This window comes from Lipophrys pholis, assembly GCF_963383615.2.
Source record: "Lipophrys pholis genome assembly, chromosome: 9".
Lineage (NCBI taxonomy): Eukaryota > Metazoa > Chordata > Actinopteri > Blenniiformes > Blenniidae > Lipophrys > Lipophrys pholis.
This window is the reverse complement of record NC_137639.1, coordinates 30,489,694-30,514,000: the sequence shown is the minus strand read 5'-3', so window position 1 is coordinate 30,514,000 and position 24,307 is coordinate 30,489,694. Positions and strand designations below refer to the sequence as shown.

At 43.9% G+C, this 24,307-nt stretch overlaps 1 protein-coding gene across 1 annotated transcript in view; it reads right to left on the bottom strand.

Moving 5' to 3' along the window:
* The window catches only part of pear1 (platelet endothelial aggregation receptor 1), a 54,186-nt gene that overhangs the window by 6,345 nt on the left and 23,534 nt on the right, over nucleotides 1-24,307 (bottom strand). Inside the window, exons 2-17 of the mRNA XM_080471128.1 lie at nucleotides 19,415-19,525; nucleotides 18,368-18,469; nucleotides 18,192-18,292; nucleotides 15,369-15,461; nucleotides 8,752-8,998; nucleotides 7,004-7,106; nucleotides 5,774-5,910; nucleotides 4,883-5,095; nucleotides 4,002-4,176; nucleotides 3,643-3,763; nucleotides 3,398-3,561; nucleotides 3,204-3,306; nucleotides 1,419-1,571; nucleotides 1,050-1,181; nucleotides 846-977; nucleotides 120-242 (exon numbers count right to left, since the gene is read on the bottom strand). Of these exons, the coding sequence (XP_080327254.1) occupies nucleotides 120-242; nucleotides 846-977; nucleotides 1,050-1,181; nucleotides 1,419-1,571; nucleotides 3,204-3,306; nucleotides 3,398-3,561; nucleotides 3,643-3,763; nucleotides 4,002-4,176; nucleotides 4,883-5,095; nucleotides 5,774-5,910; nucleotides 7,004-7,106; nucleotides 8,752-8,998; nucleotides 15,369-15,461; nucleotides 18,192-18,292; nucleotides 18,368-18,469; nucleotides 19,415-19,521 (2,206 nt within the window). The 5' untranslated portion in view covers nucleotides 19,522-19,525. The remainder of the gene's footprint in view (nucleotides 1-119; nucleotides 243-845; nucleotides 978-1,049; nucleotides 1,182-1,418; nucleotides 1,572-3,203; nucleotides 3,307-3,397; nucleotides 3,562-3,642; nucleotides 3,764-4,001; nucleotides 4,177-4,882; nucleotides 5,096-5,773; nucleotides 5,911-7,003; nucleotides 7,107-8,751; nucleotides 8,999-15,368; nucleotides 15,462-18,191; nucleotides 18,293-18,367; nucleotides 18,470-19,414; nucleotides 19,526-24,307) is intronic.

Genomic DNA, 24,307 nt, shown 5'->3' with positions numbered 1-24,307 from the left:
TGTACCAACTGGTGATCACAGGGGGGGCTGTACCAACTGATTTTGACAGGAGATAACAGGAAAACACAGGTAATAACAGGTGATAACAGGTAATAACAGGTGATAACAGTCTGCAGCACCTTGTTTGCAGTCGCCTCCTCCGTCCTCACACACACAGTCTCCAGTGAATCGATCACAGGTGAGTGGGGACGAACATGAGCAGGTCAGAGCGCAGAATGGACCGAAACGACCCGGGACACATGCTGGAAAACACAAAACGCTTCAGTCTGATGCTGGAAAACACAAAGAAGATCTCAAACTCTTCAGTCCTGCCCTTTTTAACAAGATTCATAAAAAGTACAGAGACCAGTTTGGATTGTGGGAAGAAGTCGGACAGAACAGAAAAACCCTCACAGACTCCGACAGATTCCGATTCAGGCTCTGGTGTAGAAACAGGAAGTGTTTTCTCTCTTCACTTCCTCTGTGTAACTGCTCATCCCACAAATGCATGTTCTTTACTCATGTGGAGCCATTTATCCAATGACATCCTTCTGTTTCATCTTTGTTCATCAGGGCTAATAAACTCTGCCCCCTACAGGTTATTAGGCGTAATAAACCCTGCTCCCCCAGGGGTATTAGCCCCTACCCCCTACAGGTCATCAGGGGTATCAGCCCCTGCCCCCTACAGGCCGTCAGGGGTATTAACCCCTGTCCCCTACTGGCCATCAGGGGTATTAGGCCCTGCCCCCTACAGGTCATCAGCGGTATCAGCCCCTACCCCCTACAGGCCATCAGGGGTATTAGGCCCTGCCCCCTACAGGTCATCAGGGGTATCAGCCCGTGCAGTGGCTGGCTGATTGACTCACGTATGGAACAGTCGGTGGCCGTCCAGCCAGGCAGACATTCGCAGTGGCCGTCACGGTGGTTGCAGGTGGAGTTGTTGCTGCAGGTGATGCACACCTCTGAACACTGTTTGCCGTAGTAACCCGGCGGACACACTGGAAACACACGGTTCATCATCAGAGTCATTAACCCTTTCGAAGGATCCGTGCGTCGTCACGGAGACTCACCTTGATCACAGTTAGACCCAGTGTATCCAGGCACGCAGTTGCACTCTCCGGTCACATGGTGGCACTGGTACGACTGACCGCAGGATGCGCAGGACAAGCCGCACTGGTCACCGTACATACCAGCTCGGCATTCTGGGAGACCAAGGGTCAGTAATGTTACAAACTGCATCCAGGTTAGATTAGAAAATACTGAAAGGCGAAGAGCAAGTTTCTGATCAAATTTGTTCTTTATAGAGCATCTTCCTCATTGAAGGCACCAATAGATGGTGAAATATAATATAATATAATCTAGATGTTTAAGAGGAAGATGCTCTATAATCTGTAATCCCTGAGTCCTCTATCACAGTATAATCCCGGAATCGGACTCACTGTTTTGACAGGTGACTCCCCAGAAGCCCGGCCGGCACACGCAGGCTCCGGAGTCCCTCAGGCAGGTGTCGCTGTTGGGGCAGCGTTTGGAGCAGGTCTGGTTGCAGTGGCGCCCCCACAGGCCGTCTGAGCACGGCTCGCTGCAGTGAGGACCTGAAGGAGGCAACAGGATCCAACCAGGTCAAGGAAACTGCCTGCGAACCCCCAAACTGGATCTGAACACTCAGGAGCATCTGGTCCAGACTCGGTTTCAGATCTCTAGTCAAACCATCTCGTTAAAGAAGCAGTGCTGGTCGTGATGCTGGTTCTGGTTCTGGTTCTGGTTCTGGTTTTACTGTCCTGGATCTGTACAGTTTGTACAAATATCACCAAGCACAGACATTTTTTCTTTTTTTTTTTTCTTTTTAAATGTTCTGAGACATAACTACAGTCCAAACTATATGTAGCCCAGGCTCTAAAACAACACTTTTTATAATAATTATCCCCTAAAACAATTCATTAGAAAAAGGTGCAAAATCTTTAAACATTAGATTTTATTTTGAAACAAATAACCAATTCAAAAAAGCAGATTTAAACATGGGTAAAAACTGATAAAATGTTATTCAAAATAAATCAATATAACATACATATACATATCATTAGATTTAATCACAAATATTTATTGGATTAAAGCTAATTTACAATCCTGACACTGTAATCATTAAAGATAATTAAAAAAATATTTTGCCTAAAGAGGAAGTAAAACCTCATGCATCTTATTGTGAAGGGCCAGATCTGACAATGCTCTGTGATAAACTCCGCGAACCGATCGGTAAACTCCGTGAGACGTCGGTAAACTCCGTGTCTCTACTTCCGGTGATGCGCCCCTCTCCGGAAATGATGACGTGAAACCTGCTCGTGTGCATCTCGAAAGAGCTGAGGAATCCACAACTATCTGCTGGGTAAGAGATGAAAATCAACTTCTGAGTGAAGTTATATTGATTAATGACAGGATTTAGTAGTTGCTGATCGTCATACTGTTAAATTAACCTGCTGGTTGAACCAGGTGAACTAATTCAGAGTCAAACCAGTGATACCTGGACTCAGTGGTCAGTGAGACACAGTAAAGTCTGTAAATCTAAATGTATTTAGATTTAAAAACACTTACATTGTGATTACGACTGTTTTTTAAGGTGCAATGCATACCCCATATTTCAATATGCTGGAGGTAATATTTAGTGCAGACGGAGTTATTTAAGCACGCGGAGCCTTAAAACCTCTTAACTATTTCTGTTTATTGCATTAATGCAACTTGTCCATAATTTAAGGTATTTTTCAAGGTGATTTATTTATTTTGTTTTGCAAAAAAATTTTTTTTCTGTTTATTGACGATGTAGCTCTGATAAATTTAGCACTTTAAGACAGTTATTATTATAACTACTGAGTTCTCGCTACTGAAAAAACATTTTAGCTAAATATATTGTACAACAAAACCTTTTTGAACATGGAGTTGATTGATGCAGAACAGAGTGTTGATTTGTATTCATTCATGAAGATTAGAAAAGAAACGTGATTCAATTATACATTATGTGATTATGATGTACCAACTGGATCTTGTGTGGCCTCGCTGTAGGTCAAGGTTTCAGGAGAAAATAATAACAATGCTTTTTATTTGTATTGCATTTTACATTAGTAAATCTCAAAAGTGCTAAATGTTATAAAGATTTGTATTGACATACCATCAGTGACCACTAGGTGTCTCAGTATGACGGCAGAAAGCTGCTACAGAAGCACAGAAAGACTCACCTGTCCAGCCGGGCAGGCAGAGACAGTCTCCGCTGGACGCCTGGCAGCCGTCGGAGTGTAAACACTGACACCTCTTCATGCAGGACGGGCCGAACCAGCCGCTCTGTGGCCGGGAGAGCAGAGAGTCAGAAGACCACAAGGGGGGGGTGGGGGTAACAGGGCAACAGGCTTCAGCGTCAGACCGCTGTGCTCACCGGACACGGCTGCTCGCACAGCGCCCCCTGCCAGCCGGCGCTGCAGCTGCACGATCCGTCCGCAGGGTTGCACTTCGCCCCGTTGGCGCAGTGGCAGGTGGCGTTGCAGCCGGGGCCCCAGGTTCCCTCGGGGCAGGGGGCGGCGCAGTCGGCCCCCCGCCAGCCTGCAGGACAGAGCACACTGTTCAGGTTCGGTCCGGTCCGGTGGGGCTTCGGTCCGAGTTCGGTTCTCCGGGATGTTCTACCCTCTTTGCAGAAGCAGGTCCCGTCCACGTGCGAGCAGTCGATGGCGTTCCTGCATGAACACTCCAGAGAGCAGTTCTTCCCGTACGTCCCACTTTTACAGGGACTCTCACAGTGCGCCCCCTACAGCACGGAACACACCAGGTCAGACCTCATGAAGGATATTTAACTTAATTACAGCAATGTAATAACTTCTTCCATTTTAAACAAAGTCAATAATGTCAGAACAATCCAGTAATAAAATATTAGAGCCTGGATCGCTCGAGGACGTTATTCCATGAAAGAGCAGCTGTTGAATAAGAAATGTGATAATTCATGAATCAGCAGAGTTTCTTTGTCCCGTGGCGTTGGGCGGACTGACCGTGAAGCCGGGCGTGCAGTGGCATCGCCCCGTGGCGCTGTCGCACACCCCGCCGTTCACACACAGACACGGCTCCAGGCAGCCGTTACCGTAGAAACCGTGGGCGCAGGTCTCGTTGCAGTAGAGCCCCGCCCACCCGGGCTGGCAGGTACACTCGCCCTTCATGGGGTGGCAGCTGGAAGCAACACGCCGGACTTTACTGGACCTGGTTCACCGAGTCACAACTACTATAGATGGTTTTAATTTAGAATGTTGCGTTACTAACGGAGGTTTTAAACTCCAGAAAAGAAGAGAGTTTCCAGTTGGAACGAATTGAGGGTGAATGTGTGTTTTGGACGTCAGAAAACAAGAGAATGAATGAAATGTTGAAATTTAACTTGTTTCTCTTTTCTTTTCTTTTTTTAAATGTTAAATTTAATGTAAACCCGTCTCATGTATTCGGACCTTTCTGGTCTAAAATGAGTCCAAGTAAATTATAATATTTAAAATAATGATTAATATTCATAATTATTTCAAATTAAAAAAAATACCAAAAATGTATAGAATATTTAATGACTTATTTTTGGTGTTTTTTGTCAATTTAATGATAAATTTTACAATTGAATCTGCTTTTATAAAGTTTTACATTTGGGAAATTCTGACGATTTAAAAAAAAAAAATCATGAAAATAATCGATTTAAAATGTCGAGACTAAACATTTCAAGAAATACTGATTACATGTTACATGTTTGATATTCATTTAAAAAAAAATGTCTAAATGTGTAGAAATCCAAATGTTTTCGTTGTTTTTTCAGTTTGGAACCGTTTCCATGTTTAATCTGGTGATGATGATGATGATGATGATGAGGATGATGCAGGTTCCCTTGGCCCCACCCACTCACCTGAGGGTGTGTTTGTCCTGACACAGGCAGGTGTGCTCGCAGTGCATGCCGAACTTCCCCGGCGGACACATGCGGTCGCGGCAGTGCGGCCCGCTGAAGCCCGGCTCGCACAGACACGCCCCGTCGATGTTGTAGCAGCGAGCTCCGTTGGCGCAGTCGCACGCACCTTTACAGTCCTGACCGTAAGTACCTGCAGCGCACTCCTCGTTACACCTGCAGGGGGCGACACACAGGAGAACAGCTGATACTCCCACTGCACCACAAACCACATCCCAGCTTCTGCTGCGTCGCGGTTCTTCTGTCTGCTCTTCGTTCTTCGCCTCTACGGATTTAATCAACATCGACCAGAAGCCACAATAACAAGAAGATATGAAAGCAAACAACAACTATTTGATGTTGTAAACTTGCAGAATGTTCTAGAAGCTTTCGCTCATCACCAATAAACACAAAACAAACTTTTTAAAACTTTTCCGGGTTTGAACTGAACCAAACTGTCATTTTCTTTCAAAATCTAAAAATATGAAGCAGAGAAAGACGTTTTGTTTTTCTTCTTCTTCGCAGAGATCAAACATCGAACGCACGGAGAGGATTGTAATTTAACACCAGCCTCACCGTGAGCTCATTTACAGGGAAACATACAGAATAAAGTGAGAACTTTTTTTTTTCTTTTTTACATTAGCGATCTTTTCTGAAGATGTTTATTACTAAAATACACAATAACTCATAAAAAGTCCTTTGTGAATATTTTCATAATGTTGATCCTAAAGGACCAGACCAGTGCGTCATGGTGGAGCAGTGGGTGGTGTCGCAGTAAGCTGCACTGAGTTTGCATGTTGCTCCAGCGGCTGTGACCTTTGACCTTGTCTTTTCCACTCGCTGCACCAGACCAACCTGTTTCCTGTGAAGCCCTTGGCGCACTGGCACTGCCCCGTCTCGGGGTCACATCTGCCCCGGTTGTGGCAGACGCACTCCTCGGCGCAGTTCGATCCGAACCGTCCTTCCGGACACCGCTCGGTGCAGACCGCCCCCTGCAGGGCACCGGGGGGAAGACGGTGGACAGAGGAAGGCAATGAGACCAGTTTAATCGTCTTCCTGAAGGTTTTCATAACAATTCTTCACATCAGTGGAGAGGAGGGGTGTGAAAATGATCCAGCCTCTTTTTTTAAACCTTCTGCTCAAAAATGACCCACGGAAAATGAATAAAATGCGTTTATCTGCAATCACAGGGGCATTTCAATCGTTTTGGCTTCATAAAAAAGGGAAAACTTGTGAGATTTGTTCAGATGGTTTCAGGACCCAGTATCAGGACTCGGTATCAGGACTGGCTATCAGGACTGGCTATCAGGACTGGCTATCAGGACTGGCTATCAGGACTCGGTATCAGGACTCGCTATCAGGACTCGGTATCAGGACTCGCTATCAGGACTCGCTATCAGGACTCAGTATCAGGACTTGCTATCAGGACTCGCTATCAGGACTCGCTATCAGGACTCGCTATCAGGACTCAGTATCAGGACTCGCTATCAGGACTCGGTATCAGGACTCGGTATCAGGACTCGCTATCAGGACTCGCTATCAGGACTCGCTATCAGGACTCGGTATCAGGACTCGCTATCAGGACTCGCTATCAGGACTCGCTATCAGGACTCGCTATCAGGACCCGGTATCAGGACTCGCTATCAGGACTCGCTATCAGGACTCGCTATCAGGACTCGCTATCAGGACTCAGTAAATGAAGATGGCACGCAGCATAAATGAAAAAAATGATTTCTAATAAAACTACACTTTTAAAATGAATATCTCTTTGGAAAGATGCAGCTTTAAATCCTTTAAAATAATCTGTAAACAAAACCTTTGATTCTTACAGAGTGAAGCAGAGCGGCAACATAGAGGTTTTAGTGCAGACTGCTCATTTTGGTTCCAGCTGTATATTATAGAGCATCTCCCTCCTCTAACGTCATATTATAGAGCATCTCCCTCCTCTAACGTCATATTATAGAGCATCTCCCTCCTCTAACGTCATATTATAGAGCATCTTCCTCCTCTAACATCCAGATTATAAATGGTTACGTCATGGGCGGCCATCTTTGTATCCACTGTTAAAGGAGCAGTAAAACTCACCATCCATCCGGGGGGGCAGTCACAGATTCCTTTGCCCCTGCAGATGCCTCCGTTCTGGCAGGGGCATCGAGCCTGGCACTTCTTGGTGCATGCTTTCTCACAGCTGGAGGGGGAGGAGGAGGAAGAGGGAGAGGAGGAGAAAAGAAGAAGAGGGAGAGGAGGGGAGAGATTTAATGTCGTCAAACACACTCGGTGTTCTGGGACATTCCTCAAGTCTGAAGTAAATGTTTTGTCGCCGAGTAAAAGATCCAAATGTTTTCACTCCTCCAGGGGTTCAAGCAAACGTTGAATAAGACTGATAGACGACCTCTAAAGTTTAATCAAGTCCAAAGAAGTCATGAAATTCTGACGGTAGCACTGCTCTGTGACCGGGTTGGCTTCCTGCTGCATTGTGGGCGGGATCAGACACACTGGAGCGTGTCTCCAGCCAATCACAGCTCAGATCCGCTGGCTCCAGGTTCTTCCAGACTCCCCAACACACCCAGGAGCTGAAGGTTGTTGACTGCATGAGAAACAGACACCATCGCTCTCTGGGCTGTAACCTCTAGTGCCAGCAGCTGCTTGAATGTGGAGTTTTCACAGTGGCAGGACGAGTTTCCACCGCTTGTTATTCCTAAAACAACAGAGGAGTTGGTGTGACTCCATCAGAGACGTGATGGAGGCTCAAGTTTCTCCACCAGGAAACGCCAGATAATGAAGGAGGAGCTCTGTGCTGTTGGGAAGTTCAGTCATGACACGGAGAAACGAGTCGCTACCATGTGGCCCTGCAGGTCCCAACCTGCAGTCTAGGACCAAGACCAGGTCCAGGTCCAGGACCAGAATCAGGCGCCACAGAAATGACCCCAGCTCTCTTCTTCTTCTCCGAGGTTCTCTGGATTAGATTTGAAATGTCTTAAAGGGTCTCTGGGCCTGTTTCACCACAACGATGTCCAGTGAAAAACGCAAAACTTAAGTTGTGTTTTGGATCCGTTCACACGACAACAGAGTCATTGAAAACACGACTTTTTGAAAAAGTTTGTTCTCTGTTGACGGGGGAAACTCTGCTTCTGGTCACCGTGGCCATAAGGAACAGTTGTTCTGCACATGCTCAGTAGACAGACTAAGAACAATGTTTGCATTTTCTGCGTGGACGTGTTAAAATGTCCTTAAATATTTTTTGGGGGCAAAAAAAAATCTATTTTGATGTGTACGTAGTTGTATTTGTGTACAGAGCCGCATTCATTGATGTAATTCTGTGCTAATTACGAAAAAGTCTAACAAGGACTTAACGTTCATAGAAAAAAAAACTTTATTCAGTGGATTTCTTCAAACGTTCTCTCTTTTCAACATCAGCAGCATTTTGAATACCAACCACGAACTTTTTTTTTTTTTTCAGGGTAAAATTCTAAAACATAACTGCAATTCCAACTTATCCCTACAGGGGGCACCAAACATACCGGAGGATATATATATATATTTATATTTATATTTATTTAAAAATTTTTACAATAATGTTTAATTACATTTTCAATTTAATATTATAAATTTGCAGTCAACTTAAAAAAAAAAACAACTGTTTTTCAATAGAAATTGCAATATTCGTATTAATTATTATCGTATTTAATTAGATTATTATTTGATATTTTTTATCAGTAGTGTTATTTACTTATCTTTATCATTACAGTTTTTAAAAATAATTCCGTTTATTTATTTATATGTCTTGTATATTTTGTGGCGTGCTGGTCGGTTCCCGCTGCGGTTTTACTCACAAAGTCCCGGTGAAGCCGTCCCTGCAGAAACACTCCCCGGTGGCCTTGTCGCAGGAGCCCCCGCTGCCACACTGGCACCTCTGCAGGCAGCCCTGCCCGAAGGTGCGAGCCGGGCACGAGTCCTCGCAGTAGCGGTTGATGAACCCCGGGGGGCACTGACACGCCCCCTTCAGGGGGTCGCACAGGGCGCCGTTCTCACACCGGCACTTCTGGGCGCAGCGGGGACCCCAGTGTTTGTCATCGCAGGCTGAAAGGAGCAAAGAAAAGCTTTCAGGAGACTCTAATAGCAGAAACGTCAGCAAACTGCATTTAATTGACTTTCAGCAGGAAAATTTCCTGCAAGACGCTTTGTTTCTCTGACTGAAGACATTTATTTCACATATTTTTGTTTTTGGCCGTTCATGTAAGGATTCCCTGTCTGTCTCTGTCAAGTCTTACCTGTTTGTCTCTTCCTGTTTTATTTTGAAGCCCCTGTCTTGTGCACTTACTCTTCCTGTTCCTACTCCCTGTGTGTGTCTGATTGTTGATCTGTATCACCCGTCTGCCCTTCTCTTGTGGATTTAAGCCCCTCCTCCTCTTGCCTCGGGGCTCGATCGTCATCGTTGTTTACAACTTATTTGCACAAAAAAACCTCTTTTCCTGGATCTCGGACTAAAGTGAGGTTTTCCTTTTCCAGCAGTGAGCATCTCCTCGTAAAGCCCCGCTGCGTCTCCACACCGAGTCAAAGCCGCTCTGCGCCGCTGCTCATGAAATAAAAACACTGAAGCCAAATAAGATCACTGGGATTGTCGGATCTTTCACTTTTGTTGGAGATGATTGGATATGGCTGCGTCAGACGTCTCCTCTGACTTCGTCCGTCTCGGACACGGAGGAGAAAACGCGGTGAGCGGCGGCGTAGCAGTGATGGAATGAGCGTCGGTCCTCAGCCCGTCTCACAAGGAACCCATTTATCTGTGACGTCTAATGACGTAGCCACCAAACAATACAGCTTCAGATTCTTCTCATCAGGTCCTGGACGATTCCAACCGGGAAGAACATGCAAACTGCAAAACGACTGCATGACGACTTCACTTCCTCAGATCAGTTCACACCTTTCAAATGAAAACGTCATCACTGTCGTCACGATTTCCATTTACACGACAGCGCGGTGTGGTTTCATTACAGAAACTTCACAACAGCACCCCCCAGTGGCCCAACGGGAGAACTACATCGTTTCCGAATGTTGTGGAAACGTCTGAAATGAAAATGCAAGAACGACAAATTTCCACTTTATTACTTCACCGTGTAAACGGACATCTTTTCTGGAACGCTGAACTTTACTTCCCCAAGTAACTCGTTTGTCTTTTATGAAGTAATTCTGTCAGTTCTTGAAGAAGTGATTGGTAACTTCTATTATTACAATATTATGTTTTCATTATTAAGACAGAAGCGACTGAATCAAACTCAAGAGATCTTTCCTGATATGGATGTTCTGGGATGTCCGGGCCAACGTTCACCATATTCCAGCTTCTATATTTAATTATTTCAGGAATGTCGATGCAGTGAGACGAGCCTCAGTTGTTCCATGATTGTAAAACAATCTAATCTCCCTGAAAACTTCCCGCAAGCTGAGAAATAAATTCAGGATTAAATCCTAATCACAAACTGCAACGGAAAATCTTTAAAATATGTTTAAGATGAAGTATCACAGCAGCCAATCAGAGGAGACGTCACTCGTAAACAAACTGCTTTTCATTCTAACACAAGCACAGAAACTAATCCAAAGTATTTTTGGGTTCTCTATCCCGCTGAGACGTTTCCAGTCGTGGGCTCTCCTCCACCTTCAGACGAGGAGCCTCGCGCTGACAGTCGAGCCAAATTAGGCCAGATGTGCCAGCAGACGGATGTTTACTGCTCCGACCTGGTTTTCTGTTTGAGAGAGTGGAGGCTTGACGTGTGTGGGCACCGCGGAGGGCCGGCTGACTGATCGCCAAACTCTGTTTACAGACGATCTGCAGAGAGACGACCTCCTGGGCGTCTGCAGGAACCTCCAGCAGTGAAGAGCTTCCCACTGAGGAAGACTACAAACTGGACTGCTCCTTTAGACTTCACTCTATTTGACCATTTCAGATCTATTGAAGCTTTAAACTAAGCATCTTACTGATATCCTTGTTTGTTAGAGTTTAAAAGTGCTTAGAGTCATTGTTAGTTTGTCATTAACTCGATAGAAGACGTAATGAAAACACACACACACACACACACACACACACACACACACACACACACACACACACACACACACACACACACACACACACACACACACACACACACGCACGCACACGCAGTAGTGAACAATGAGCTCTAAACATGAACACTGGGTGAACACGGACATTCTCGTGGACAAACCACAAGTTGGATTGTTGTTACGGTGACTATCAAAATAAAAGTACCAAGTTGGATTGTTACGAAGGTGACTGTCAAAATAAAAGTACCAAGTTGGATTGTTATTCTGGTGACTATCAAAATAAAAGTACCAAGTTGGATTGTAATTACGGTAAATGTCAAAATAAAACTACCAAATTGGATTGTTATGAAGGTGACTGTCAAAATAAAAGTACCAAGTTGGATTGTTGTTACGGTAAATGTCAAAATAAAACTACCAAATTGGATTGTTACGAAGGTGACTGTCAAAATAAAAGTACCAAGTTGGATTGTTATTCTGGTGACTATCAAAATAAAAGTACCAAGTTGGATTGTTATTATGGTAAATGTCAAAATAAAACTACCAAATTGGATTGTTACGAAGGTGACTGTCAAAATAAAAGTACCAAGTTGGATTGTTATTCTGGTGACTATCAAAATAAAAGTACCAAGTTGGATTGTAATTACGGTAAATGTCAAAATAAAACTACCAAATTGGATCGTTAAAAGTACCAAGTCCAGTTTCTTCTGTCTACACGTAGACTGAATCTGAGCATTTTCAAATATTCCCGTGTTTCCACGGAGACGGAGTCTGGACGTTTTCTAAAAAGTCCAACCCCGGGAGCCGTTTTGGAAAAACTTGATCTTCAGTGACTCAGACAGGTTTTCTGTTTTCACTAGAACTTGTTTAGTCAACGAGGCCTGAGGCCGGAGCTCTCGGGGAATATCCCCAATAAAACTGAGACGGGACCGAAGACGACCTCTGATCCATGAAACAACAGCAGCTTTTGGACAAACGGGTCTTCACTCAACGCTCTGCTGTAGTTTTGGTACTTTGAAGTGTTGGTAGGAGTATTTGTTAAACACCGTCGGCAGGGTCTTCAACACGAGGCTGTTCTGTTTCAGCACGAGGCAGCGAGGACGTCCTATTTACCTCCCGTCAACATGAGGGCAGCAGCCCAGCGCTGCGGTAAACCAGTCACTTCTGTGAGCTGAGAAGGAAGAAAAGGTTCTGCATGCCTGGGTTTCTGTGGGTTTGTGGTTTACAGACGATTTATATGGTTGGATAGGAGGTATCGTAGTAAAGCTGCACAGTAAGTGAGTGATCTAAGTGTTTGTGGCTGTTCTGCAGATATCGAGGAAAGAAAACATTACAGTTTCTCCCTCTGTGCATCTGCTTTACAACATACACGAGTGAACAGTGGAGAGAATATCCAGTGTGCTTGGATGTAAAGGTACAGGAAATACCTGTTCAACACTGTTTCTGTGTTGGTTTCCTGGAGGCTTTGTTTGTTGCGCGAGTCAGAATTTACTGTTAATTCTACAGTCAAGATCAGAAGTCACATGATATACTGGTTCTTCTCCGTCTTGGAGTCCACTTTGAACCACATGCTGGACGGAATCCACCAGTCAAATACCAAAATTGGACTTTAGCGTGTCCAGTACACCAGCGGACCCCGTTAGTCCCGCCCTCCAACCAAGCAAACGTCTCGTTTTATTAGCAGAAAGCTGGTCGTCTGGACCAGACGCTCGCTGCTGCTCAGACATTTACAAGGAACTGGCTGCTACATACACGCTTCAGGTGGTTTGACTGAATCTAGAGAAAGTGTAACTGAGCTGAAAGATCCAGGAATTGACCCTGAAAGCAGCAGATCGGCTGCGAGATGAAGGGAGGATTGGTGAAATGGGATGAATACATGGAGTTAAATCTACCTCTGCGATGCTCTAAAGCACTTATCTGCTCTGCGCTGAGCATGTAAGGCCATTAGATGATGTACGACCCAGAGCTGCCAGCTCCTCCTGCGGTTGGGCTGGAATGCGTGTGGCCACGGTGGGAAAACGCTGGATGTTCCCCCGAGCATTGTCCGAGGGTTCGGGTTTGGACTTCTGCCTGCATCCAAAGTCCGCATAATCTCCTGGACATCCCGAGGTTTTGTTCTGAAACGCACTCTAAAAGCTCCGAAAACACCCCGAAGGGAGATTCTATAAAGACGTGACACTCTTTACAGAATCGTGCCCTGCGTCTCACATCGATTCTCCAGATTCAGAACGAAAACACCAGCGTCTTCTCCTGTTTCCCTCATGGAACGAGCTCAACACTCAGGCATCCGGGAGGGGAGGGGGGGCAAAGAAGGAAAATAATAAGTGAGGGTTCGGGTTGAAGACGAGTGTAAGAGGAGACGGAGAGAAGTGCAGCAGCAGAGTGGGGTAACTTTTTCCATTTCCCCTTCCCGTCATCCCCCCGTCAGGACATCAACCACTAGAGCTACGGTTAGAGCTATACCCCCCCCCCCTCCCACTAGAGCAGGGGTGTCAAACATTAGGCCCCAAAGAGGCTCCAATCCGAAAAAACCGCCAAGAAATTGCACTGTCTTAACTTTCTTAACTTATTTGCTTCACATCTATGAAATAGTGGCGGATGAATGGAAGTGTTGTTGATGTTTTTATATTTTCTTTTGATGAGATGCAGGACAGTGGAATTTCTCTTTAAAAAGATGTAATAATGTGTCTATCTATCTATATCTATATCTATATCTATATCTATCTATCTATCTATCTATCTATCTATCTATCTATCTATCTATCTATCTATCTATCTATCTATCTATCTATCTATCTATCTATCTATCTATCTATCTATCTATCTATCTATCTATCTATCTATCTATCTATCTATCTATCTATCTATCTATCTATCTATCTATCTATCTATCTATCTATCTATCTATCTATCTATCTATCTATCTATCTCGTAAGAATATCTAGATTTCTTGAGGGTATCAGACGCGACACTGAGAGCCGAGCTGAGACGTTCTGGTTGTTGTAAACGTCTGAGCGGTGGCGGCGGCGGCAGAAGCGGCGGTGGCGGCGAGCCTCTGGTCTGGACGAAGCGGCCTCCTGCCGATAAAACCAGATGTTTGCTGGGTTGGAGGGTTGGACCATCAGCGGTGGCTCGTAGCTTGACGGCTACATGGTTGCTAGGCAACGCCTCGGAGCCGTCCTGTCAGTGCGAGGAGTTTTGTAAAGACTCCCAGAATGCAGCAGCTTCAGGAGAAGTTCTCTGGACGCTTCACTGTATTCTGCACCATAAGAATCGGCTTCTCTGAGGCACAACGTATAAAAACTTCCAAGTTGAAATTCGAAGGTAATCTTGGCTCTAGTTTACCGTCCCGGCTCGCTGGAGCTCAAACTGTTGTTTGGATGTGAACGATTGTGAACGATTGTGAGCACTCTGACTGACCCGTGAGGCGGCGCGAGGCCGGAGCGCCTCGTATATATTAACACTTCCTGCTGACGTGGCGCTGGACGGCGACAGGACGACGGTTTCTTCAGGACTCTCAGGCTTGTAAACAAACCTCAGCACACAGCTTGACTGTAGTTTATTTCTCTTTCTGAAGTATCCTCTTCAGCTCTGAGCAGAAGAACTTAAATCACCGTAATAATGGATATTACAGTTAGAGAGCTACTTTACTAGTTACTGCAAACGGAAAGTAACTAAGAAGGAAAGTTCAGCGACTTAAAGTTTTCCTCAGTGTTTCCTGACTTCATACACACTCAGATATACTGTAGTAGTACTAATAGTGATAGTATTTAATTAAACTTTCAAATTAATAGTTAAAAGGGAATCTCAACTAGTTACTGAGACTAGTAACTAATCAAGTATCTCAAAGTGCTTCATTACAAACATAGATACTTTTCAAATCTATTAAATATACTAGTGTCAAGTTAATTAAGTAGTAGTATTGGTAGTAACATCTAGTCATACTAGTTGCTAGAAACTCGGAGTCGTCCCTAAAAAAGGTAACTAGTTATTAAAATAAATTTTTAGTGTAATGAAACTGCACAAGATTTGTGCACACAGTTACTGGAGTTCCAATGAAAATAACTAGTTACTTGGACTTTTGGATTACTTTGTCTTAGTAATGTACCAATACTGCTATGTGGTGATGATCGCAGTTACTAGTTACCACCTGAACACGTACCTCATCTACTTACTGCAAAAGTAACTAAACGAGCGTCGTTAAACCAAATGTGTGTACTCACACGCTACAAATGTAAAAGTTACTAGTTATTGAAACTCTGGCAGTACTTAAAACAAATTTGAAAAAAACAGAGTTTAGTGAAATGGTATCGGGGGGGGGGGTGTGTGTGTGTGTGTGTGTGTGTGTGTGTGTGTGTGTGTGTGTGTGTGTGTGTGTGTGTGTGACTCATACCGCTGGAGCAGTCGTCGCCTCGCCAGCCGCCCTCACACTGGCACCGGTCCGGAGCGACACACCGGCCGTGGACACACTCCTTCATGCAGTGAGCTGATGACGACAAACCATATCCAGTCAACAGGCAGTTAGTGTTCGGTGACCTCTAGTGGCCGGAGTGATTATGACAACAGCAACGTCGGGAGAAAGTGGATTAAAGAGCAACTTATTTGTACTTATAAAGCAGAACCACCTTTTACAGGTTTTTTTTTTTCTCAATTTTTTCAACTCAGCTTCTGGAACAGCTCACCGCTTTCTCAAATCTTCACACACAGTTTTAAAAACTCACACCCAACACTACAAACATCTAACTTCTGGGTTCCAGTCAGTGTTTACCCCTCAGACAATATACACAAGCTGTGAAGACAGAGTACATGAGTGTTTGTTACACACAGGAGGGATTAATTCAACACACTGCCACCAAAATGTCAACAATAGGGTTCATTCACAGTATTTTTCTCTCACCAGGCAGCGACTTAACTTAGAGACTTAACTCAAACAGTTAACTCTAAACTCAAACAGTTAACTAAACTCAAACTCTTTATTCTCAAACAGTTAACTCTAAACTCAAACAGTTAACTCTAAACTCAGTTAACTCTAAACTCAAACAGTTAACTCTAAACTCAGTTAACTCTAAACTCAAACAGTTAACTCTAAACTCAAACAGTTAACTAAACTCAAACTCTTTATTCTCAAACAGTTAACTCTAAACTCAAACAGTTAACTCTAAACTCAATCTCTTTATTCTCAAACAGTTAACTCTAAACTCAAACAGTTAACTCTAAACTCAAACAGTTAACTCTAAACTCAAACTCTTTATTCTCAAACAGTTAACTCAAACAGTTAACTCTAAACTCAAACTCTTTATTCTCAAACAGTTAACTCTAAACTCAAACAGTTAACTCTAAACTCAAACAGTTAACTCTAAACTCAAACTCTTTATTCTCAAACAGTTAACTCAAACAGTTAACTCTAAACTCAAACTCTTTATTCTCAAACAGTTAACTCTAAACTCAAACAGTTAACTCTAAACTCAAACAGTTAACTCTAAACTCAAACTCTTTATTCTCAAACAGTTAACTCAAACAGTTAACTCTAAACTCAAACTCTTTATTCTCAAACAGTTAACTCTAAACTCAAACAGTTAACTCAAACAGTTAACTCTAAACTCAAACAGTTAACTCTAAACTCAAACTCTTAACTCTAAACTCAAACTCTTAACTCTAAACTTTAAACTCTAAACTCACACTCTTATTACAATAGAAATTTTTCATTCATCCCTGAGGGAAATTCTTGAAATTTAAGTAATTTAGATTATAATCCCTAAACACGTCACTCCGTTCCCCACAGATTAACTTTACTTTAACATGATAGATTTGTCCTGAAGCGTTTTACAATCCACCAACTTCATAACTACAAATCAACGTAGTATTTTGAATCAATGTTCAAAATACTAAAGCATCACGCTCACTCATTTTCTTCTGACTCATGAATTCATACTGACTTCTCACAATGGCCGGGTTTACTTTTAGAAAGACGTGAACCCCCAGACTTAACCTCACCCTCTCTTGTATTTATCTTTTCTTAAAGTGGAGTGTTTTACTCTCCCATAAATACACATTATCTCTCCGGAACGACGAACATTTGTCTTCAGTCACAAACTGTGTTATTACCGTCCCACAATTCTCCAACTGAAGGTAGAATTTTCTCCCGCAGTTCAAGGTTTTATTTATATACGTCGCCGCTGATTGTCGGCGTGTCGCGACCTTTGCTTCTTTTTACGCTCAGTAAAGTGTTTTATTGAGCCTCTTCAACTGTCTGCTGCTCTATATATTGGCTCCTCTACAAACTCACCGTGACTGAAGCTGTTGTAGTGGTGCTTTTCCATCAGTACCCACTCGGCTCAGTTTCATTGGTTTTCCGTTACAATATAGACACCGCGGTGTGGGCGGAGTCATCAGCTCTTCCCCACCAGGCACAAGTAATCCCCCCCCCCCCCCCCCCCCGATAGAATCTGTATCTCCCGACGGGGAGCCAACATGCAGAGTGGAGTTACAACTCTGTGTTGGGAATCAGCTCAAATTAATGTTTCAAAATGTGGATTGTTACGATGGTGCTTCACGGTCCGGTGTTTCAGTTTCACTGGTGCCCCTGTTAACTGGTGACTTCTGCCACCAGCCGTGAGCAGCAGCTGATGTTAAAATGAGACAAACGCTCCGATACTTTAAACTTGAATGGAAATGCGGTTAAACGTCGTTTTCCAGGACACATTTTGGTTTTTAACATCTGCTGTGAAAAGGGGACGCTCAAGGAAGATGGTCACCAGTTAACAGGGAAACCAGTTAATCCTAAACACCGGTGGTATCCGCGGCTCGGAGACCTCATGATACTGGTAGCGTGTCGCTCCGTCGAGCTCCTGAATCCTCTGGTCGCCTCCAGACAGAGAAATCGGTTATATTCTGGTTATGATCGGGTTTTAAAAATGGCCGGTGAACGTCTGTCAACGTCACGTTGTTTCCCGGCCTCAGCTCGATGGGAACCAGAACAGTACCCGGTAGCAGGTACTACTAACACATAGTGGAAAAGCATCAATAGCAAGTAGAGTCAAGTCGAATAGGTACTACTGGAAAAGCGCCATCAGTTTAACCTTTGCAGGGTTAGAACTCCACGATAACGCATAAGAAACCCAGTGAATCGTCAGGAGCTGAATCCAGACAAATCTTCAGTTTCCAGCAAACGTTACAGCCGAAAGTCTCCTGATGAAAAGGAGCAGAAGTTACTCACGGACACATTTGCCTCCGCTCTCGTAGTAGCCGGGGCAGCACTGGTACCTCTTGCGGTAGTCGGTCTGCACCGCCTGCCGGTAGGCCGTTTCGTAAGTGATCCTGGAAGAAAGACACCAGGTGAAGCCGGGTTGTGATTGGCAGCAGGCCGCTCGCCGCCTCTGCTAACGCCGCTACCTGTGCCGCGTGCATCGGTAGGAGGTCCGAGGGTCCGAGCAGGGCTCCTCCGTCACGTGGTCGTACGGGTAGAAGTACACCTGCCTCATGGAGGTGGTGAAGCTGGAATATATAGGAAATATATTTCCATATATGGTCAATTACTGCTTATATTTATGCATATATTTTACAGTTTGGGATATATTTATTTGTATATGGTCATAACTATATTCTGAAGTGTATTAAGTACAATATTACATCTATTTCAATGTGAAAGTAAATATATTGATATATATTTTGAAGTGTATTAGGTATATTACATACATTTCAATATATATATGATAATATTCATCCATATATATCACAAATTGTATTGAATATATTACATATATTCCAAGATGTCTATATTCATCCATATTTATCAATGTTTTGAATATATTACATATATGTAATCAATATGAAAGTAAATATATTCATCTATATATTCTGAAGTGTAATATATTATGTATATTATTACATATATGTATGTAATCAATATAAAAGTAAATATATTCATCCATATATATCAGTGTATTGAATATATTACATATATGTAATCAATATTAAAGTACAAATATTAATCCATTAATATCACAGTGTAATGAATATATTATTGCAAATTTGTAACAATATAAAAGTGAATATATATTCATCTGTATATATTCTGAAGTGTATTGAATACATTACATATATTTTAATATAAAAGTAAATATATTTCCATATATATTCAGTATATGAAAAGCAGCCATTCCTTATTTATTTTTCAATATATTGTAATATATTAATACAAAATTCTATATGTCTACAGCAGATTTTTTAGATGTATAGTTGTTGTTTTTAGTTAATTATGATTCAGAATCAAGTTGTAATGCCAAGACCAACATTAGCTTTATGAAATCTTTTCAATTAACCAATAAATCTGAATAGTAAAATATTTTAATATACTGGAATTAAAAAAAATTGAATGTATTTTCTTTGCACTAGGAAGTGTTTAGCTGCAAGATGCCAGTTGTTGGTCGTTGGCCTCACCTCTCCCACACGCTGCACACATTGGGGTCTCGGGGGTTCAGGCTGCAGCTCGGACCAATCAGGACGCTGGAAAGCAGCAGGAGGGCGGCGCTCTGCAGAGTCGGCATGGTCCTGGGGAGGGAGGGGGGAGGGGGGGCAGAACGAGGCCGGGGTTCAGGGTTCACCAGCCACAAACAAACTTCTGTCTCAAATTTTGAAGGGTTGAACTTTTTGGAAAACAAAGATCCACAGAAAAGTATAAGTGTGGATTTGTAAACGATTGAGTGACTCGGAGTGGAAAATGTGGCGGCGCAGCAGATCTGTGCTCATTGTTTGTGTTTTTCATTGGCTGCAATTTACATTTCATGGTGCGGTGGAGGGAGAAGAGCTGCTGGGAAACATGGAGGAGTTCAGATCAGCCCGTTAAAGACTTTATTAAACTCTCAGCAGAGGAGGAGGAGAACAGCCTGCCTGCCAGGGTGAGGAGGTGCTCCAACAGATCTCCTCCTACAGGATCTCCTCCAACAGGATCTCCTCCTACGGGATCTCCTCCTACGGGATTCCTCCAACAGATCTCCTCCTACAGGATCCCCTCCAACAGGATCCCCTCCTACGGGATCTCCTCCAACAGATCTCCTCCTACAGGATCTCCTACAGGATCTCCTCCAACAGGATCTCCTCCAACAGGATCTCCTCCAACAGATCTCCTCCTACGGGATCTCCTCCAACAGAATCTCCTCCTACAGGATCTCCTACGGGATCTCCTCCAACAGATCTCCCCCTACAGGATCTCCTCCAACAGGATCTCCTCCTACAGGATCTCCTCACCATCAATCATCACTGGATCAGCAGAACGAATGTGTAGAAGACAGAAAGAGGGGAAAAGATGGAGAATGAGAGAGAAAATGAAAAGGATGAGAAAACGTGGCTAAAATGGACAGAGGAGGAGAGAAGGGAAGAGAAGAGATGGAGTGAATGAGAGAAAGAAGAGAACATTAGGAATGTGGAGACAAGGAGAGAGGAAGATCTGAACAAGGAGAGAGAGAGAAAATGAGAGAAACAGAATGAGATGGAGAGTGGAAGAAAGACGTGAAGGAAGAAAGAAGATGGTAAAGAGAGGAAGAGGAGTGGGAGAGGCAGGAGGGAGAAATGAGGAGAAAGAGATCAGAGAGCAGAAACATGACGCCAGACTTCATCTTGACCCCCATCAATCAGGGCGGCAGGGAAGAATCATCCCCGTCTTCCTCCTCGTCTTCCTCCTCCTCTTGGACCCCAGAGAGCAGCTCAGCTCAGGGACCCTGGTGGTCTCTCAGGGAGCAGCATGAGAACACTGCTCCTCCTGCCCCCCTCCCCCTGCTGCTCCTCCTACTGCTGTTCCTCCTCCCCTGCTCCTCCTGCCCCCCTCCCCCTGCTGCTCCTCCTACTGCTGTTCCTCCTCCCCTGCTCCTCCTGCCCCCCTCCCCCTGCTGCTCCTCCTACTGCTGCTCCTCCTACTGCTGCTCCTCCTACTGCTGTTCCACCTCCTGCTATTCCTCTGTTCCTCCTCCCCTGCTCCTCCTCCTCTTCATCCCGCCTCTCCTCTTCCCCCTGCTCCTCCTCCTCTTCATCCCGCCTCTCCTCTTCCCCCTGCTCCTCCTCCTCTTCATCCCGCCTCTCCTCTTCCCCCTGCTCCTCCTCCTCTTCATCCTGCCTCTCCTCTTCCCCCTGCTCCTCCTCCTCTTCATCCTGCCTCTCCTCTTCCCCCTGCTGCTCCTCCTCTTCATCCTGCCTCTCCTCTTCCCCCTGCTGCTCCTCCTCTTCATCCTGCCTCTCCTCTTCCCTCTGCTGCTCCTCCTCTTCATCCTGCCTCTCCTCTTCCCCCTGCTCCTCCTCCTCTTCATCCTGCCTCTCCTCTTCCCCCTACTCCTCCTCCTCTTCATCCTGCCTCTCCTCTTCCCCCTGCTCCTCCTCCTCTTCATCCCGCCTCTCCTCTTCCCCCTGCTCCTCCTCCTCTTCATCCCGCCTCTCCTCTTCCCCCTGCTCCTCCTTTGGAGAGGACGTTGACCTGAGAAGGCCCGTCTGGCTCCTCTGAGCTGCAGCTCCTCAGTTTTTCATGAAGTCTCACATTGCTGAAGCAGAAGTTCACGACCCAAAGAGACGTTTTCTCCTCCTCACTCCCTCCGAGAACCATTTCCCTCGGACGCCAAATCATCTTTAACATTAAGGTCTAAAACTGTGTCGCGGCCTCCCTGAGCCTCAGGACCAGGGGCAATTAATTCTACTGAGGGGGCAAAAGGAACGACAAAGAAATGAATGTGTGGTGAAGGTGAAGGTGACGACCCCCTGAAGATGAAGGAGACGAAGCAAACAGTCTGCAGAGCACAACGTTTCTACCTGAAAGAATCTCAAATTCAAACACATTCAATCTAATACTTTTCAGATTACTCCATTATTCTGTCTGGCTTCATTCACACTTTAGATCCGGGGTTCTTAATTCCGGGCCCGGAGGGCCGGTGTCCTGCTTGTTTAAGCTCTTTCCCAGCTTCAGCACACCTCAATCTGATGTTGTTGACATCGTCTAGATGTAATAAAGCCAAGTAACGAGCCCCTTATTACCTTATTACACGCAGGTGTGCTGCAACTGGGAGAGACATAAAACATGCAGGACACCGGCCCTCCAGGCCTGGAAATGAGGACCCTTGCTTTAGCTGCCTTCGTTGTAGGAGAGTATTAGAGTTTAGTATAGTAGAGTGTTAGAGTTTGGTATAGTATAGTATAGTACTGAAGTTCAGTATATTAGAGTATTAGACTTCAGTATAGTAGAGTATAGTTCAGTATAGTAGAGTGTTAGAGTTTGGTATAGTATAGTATAGTACTGAAGTTCAGTATATTAGAGTATTAGACTTCAGTATAGTAGAGTATAGTTCAGTATAGTAGAGTGTTAGAGTTTGCTATAGTAGAGTATTAGACTTCAGTATAGTAGAGTAATGGAGTTCAGTATAGTATAGTAGAATATTGGAGTTCAGTATAAGAGTTCAATATAGTAGAGTACTAGAGGTCAGTATAGGAGTTCCGTATAGTAGAATATTAGAGTTCAGTATTGTAAAGTATTTGAGTTAAGTATAGTAGTGTATAGTTCGGTAGAGTATTGGAGTTCAGTAGAGTATAGTTCAGTATAATAGAGTATTGGAGTTCAGTGTAGTAGCGTATAGTTCAGTACAGTAGAGTATAGTTCAGTATAGTAGAGTATTGGAGTTCAGTATAGTAGAGTATGGTAGAGTATAGTTCAGTATAGTAGAGTATTGGAGTTCAGTATAGTAGAGTATAGTTCAGTATAATAGAGTATTGGAGTTCAGTAGAGTATAGTAGAGTATTGGAGTTCAGTATAATAGAGTATTGGAGTTCAGTGTAGTAGAGTATAGTTCAGTACAGTAGAGTATAGTAGAGTATAGTTCAGTGTAGTAGAGTATTGGAGTTCAGTATAGTAGAGTATAGTTCAGTATAATAGAGTATTGGAGTTCAGTATAGTAGAGTATAGCTCAGTATAATAGAGTATTGGAGTTCAGTGTAGTAGAGTATAGTTCAGTACAGTAGAGTATAGTTCAGTGTAGTAGAGTATAGTTCAGTACAGTAGAGTATAGTTCAGTATTGGAGGTGAGATTCTGGTCAGACCGTTGGAGGAGCCGTTCTTTGCAGGTGACTGTGGCTGTTAAACTGCTTTTCCTGTATTAATGCAGAAAAACATGTTTCCCTCGATATTAAAGCTCATGAACTGAGAAGAAGTGATCCTGTGGCTGGATGAGTAATACATTCCTGTCACGCCGCCGAGGTCCACGGTTCGAGTCCCGTCAGTGGGTTCAGTCGTGTTTACAAGAGAGAGTCTGCAGTAAACATCTGTGCAGAATGATGAACGCATGAATGTGATCAGGTTTGACTTCAGGCTGAACGTCTCTGTGTATCGGTCACTCGGACTCCACCGTAAGCTCTCACTGAGAAACCTTCCAAATCAGGCTGGAATCTTCAGGATTAACCTGGAAAACTCTTCCAGGACTGAGAATGTGATGAAGACGGAGGAGAGTTTAGAATGAACCCGAGTCTGGAGAAGTCGAGTCCAGTTCTGGTCGGAGAGTGGAAACACAGTATTGTTGTTATCTGGAACATCTGGCAAACCAAATGAAAACTTCTCTATGACAAACACATTCCCTCAGTTCTCAGGCAGAGAAATGTATTTTTAATTCATTCCTGTCATGCAGTCCAGGTCATCGGTTCGAGTCCCGTCAGAAGGGCTTCGAGTGTGTTTATTAAAGCTTCATGGAAAACAAACACACACTGGAGAGTTCTGCTGTTATTCAGGACCTGCATGAATCCGTTCAGTTGCAGCTCATCGACAACTCTACATCTACAATCCTACGTCTACATCTATACGACGTCTATATCTCTACCTTTACATCTCTACATCTACAGCTCTTCTACGTCTACATCTCTACATCTACAGCCCTTCTACGTCTACATCTCTACTACATCTATATCGCTAATTCTACATTTGTAATACATCTACATCTCTGCTACATCTACATCTTTGTCTACATCTCTATGTTTACACCTCTACTACGTCTACATCTCTACTACATCTACATCTCTCTGTTTACACCTCCACTACGTCTAGATCTCTACTACGTCTACATCTCTACTACATCTACGTCTCTATGTTTACACCTCTACTACGTCTACATCTCTACTACATCTACATCTCTATGTTTACACCTCTACTACGTCTACATCTCTACTACGTCTACATCTCTACTACATCTACACATCTATGTTTACACCTCTACTACGTCTAGATCTCTACTACGTCTACATCTCTACTACATCTCTATGTTTACACCTCTACTACGTCTAGATCTCTACTACGTCTACATCTCTTTGTCTACA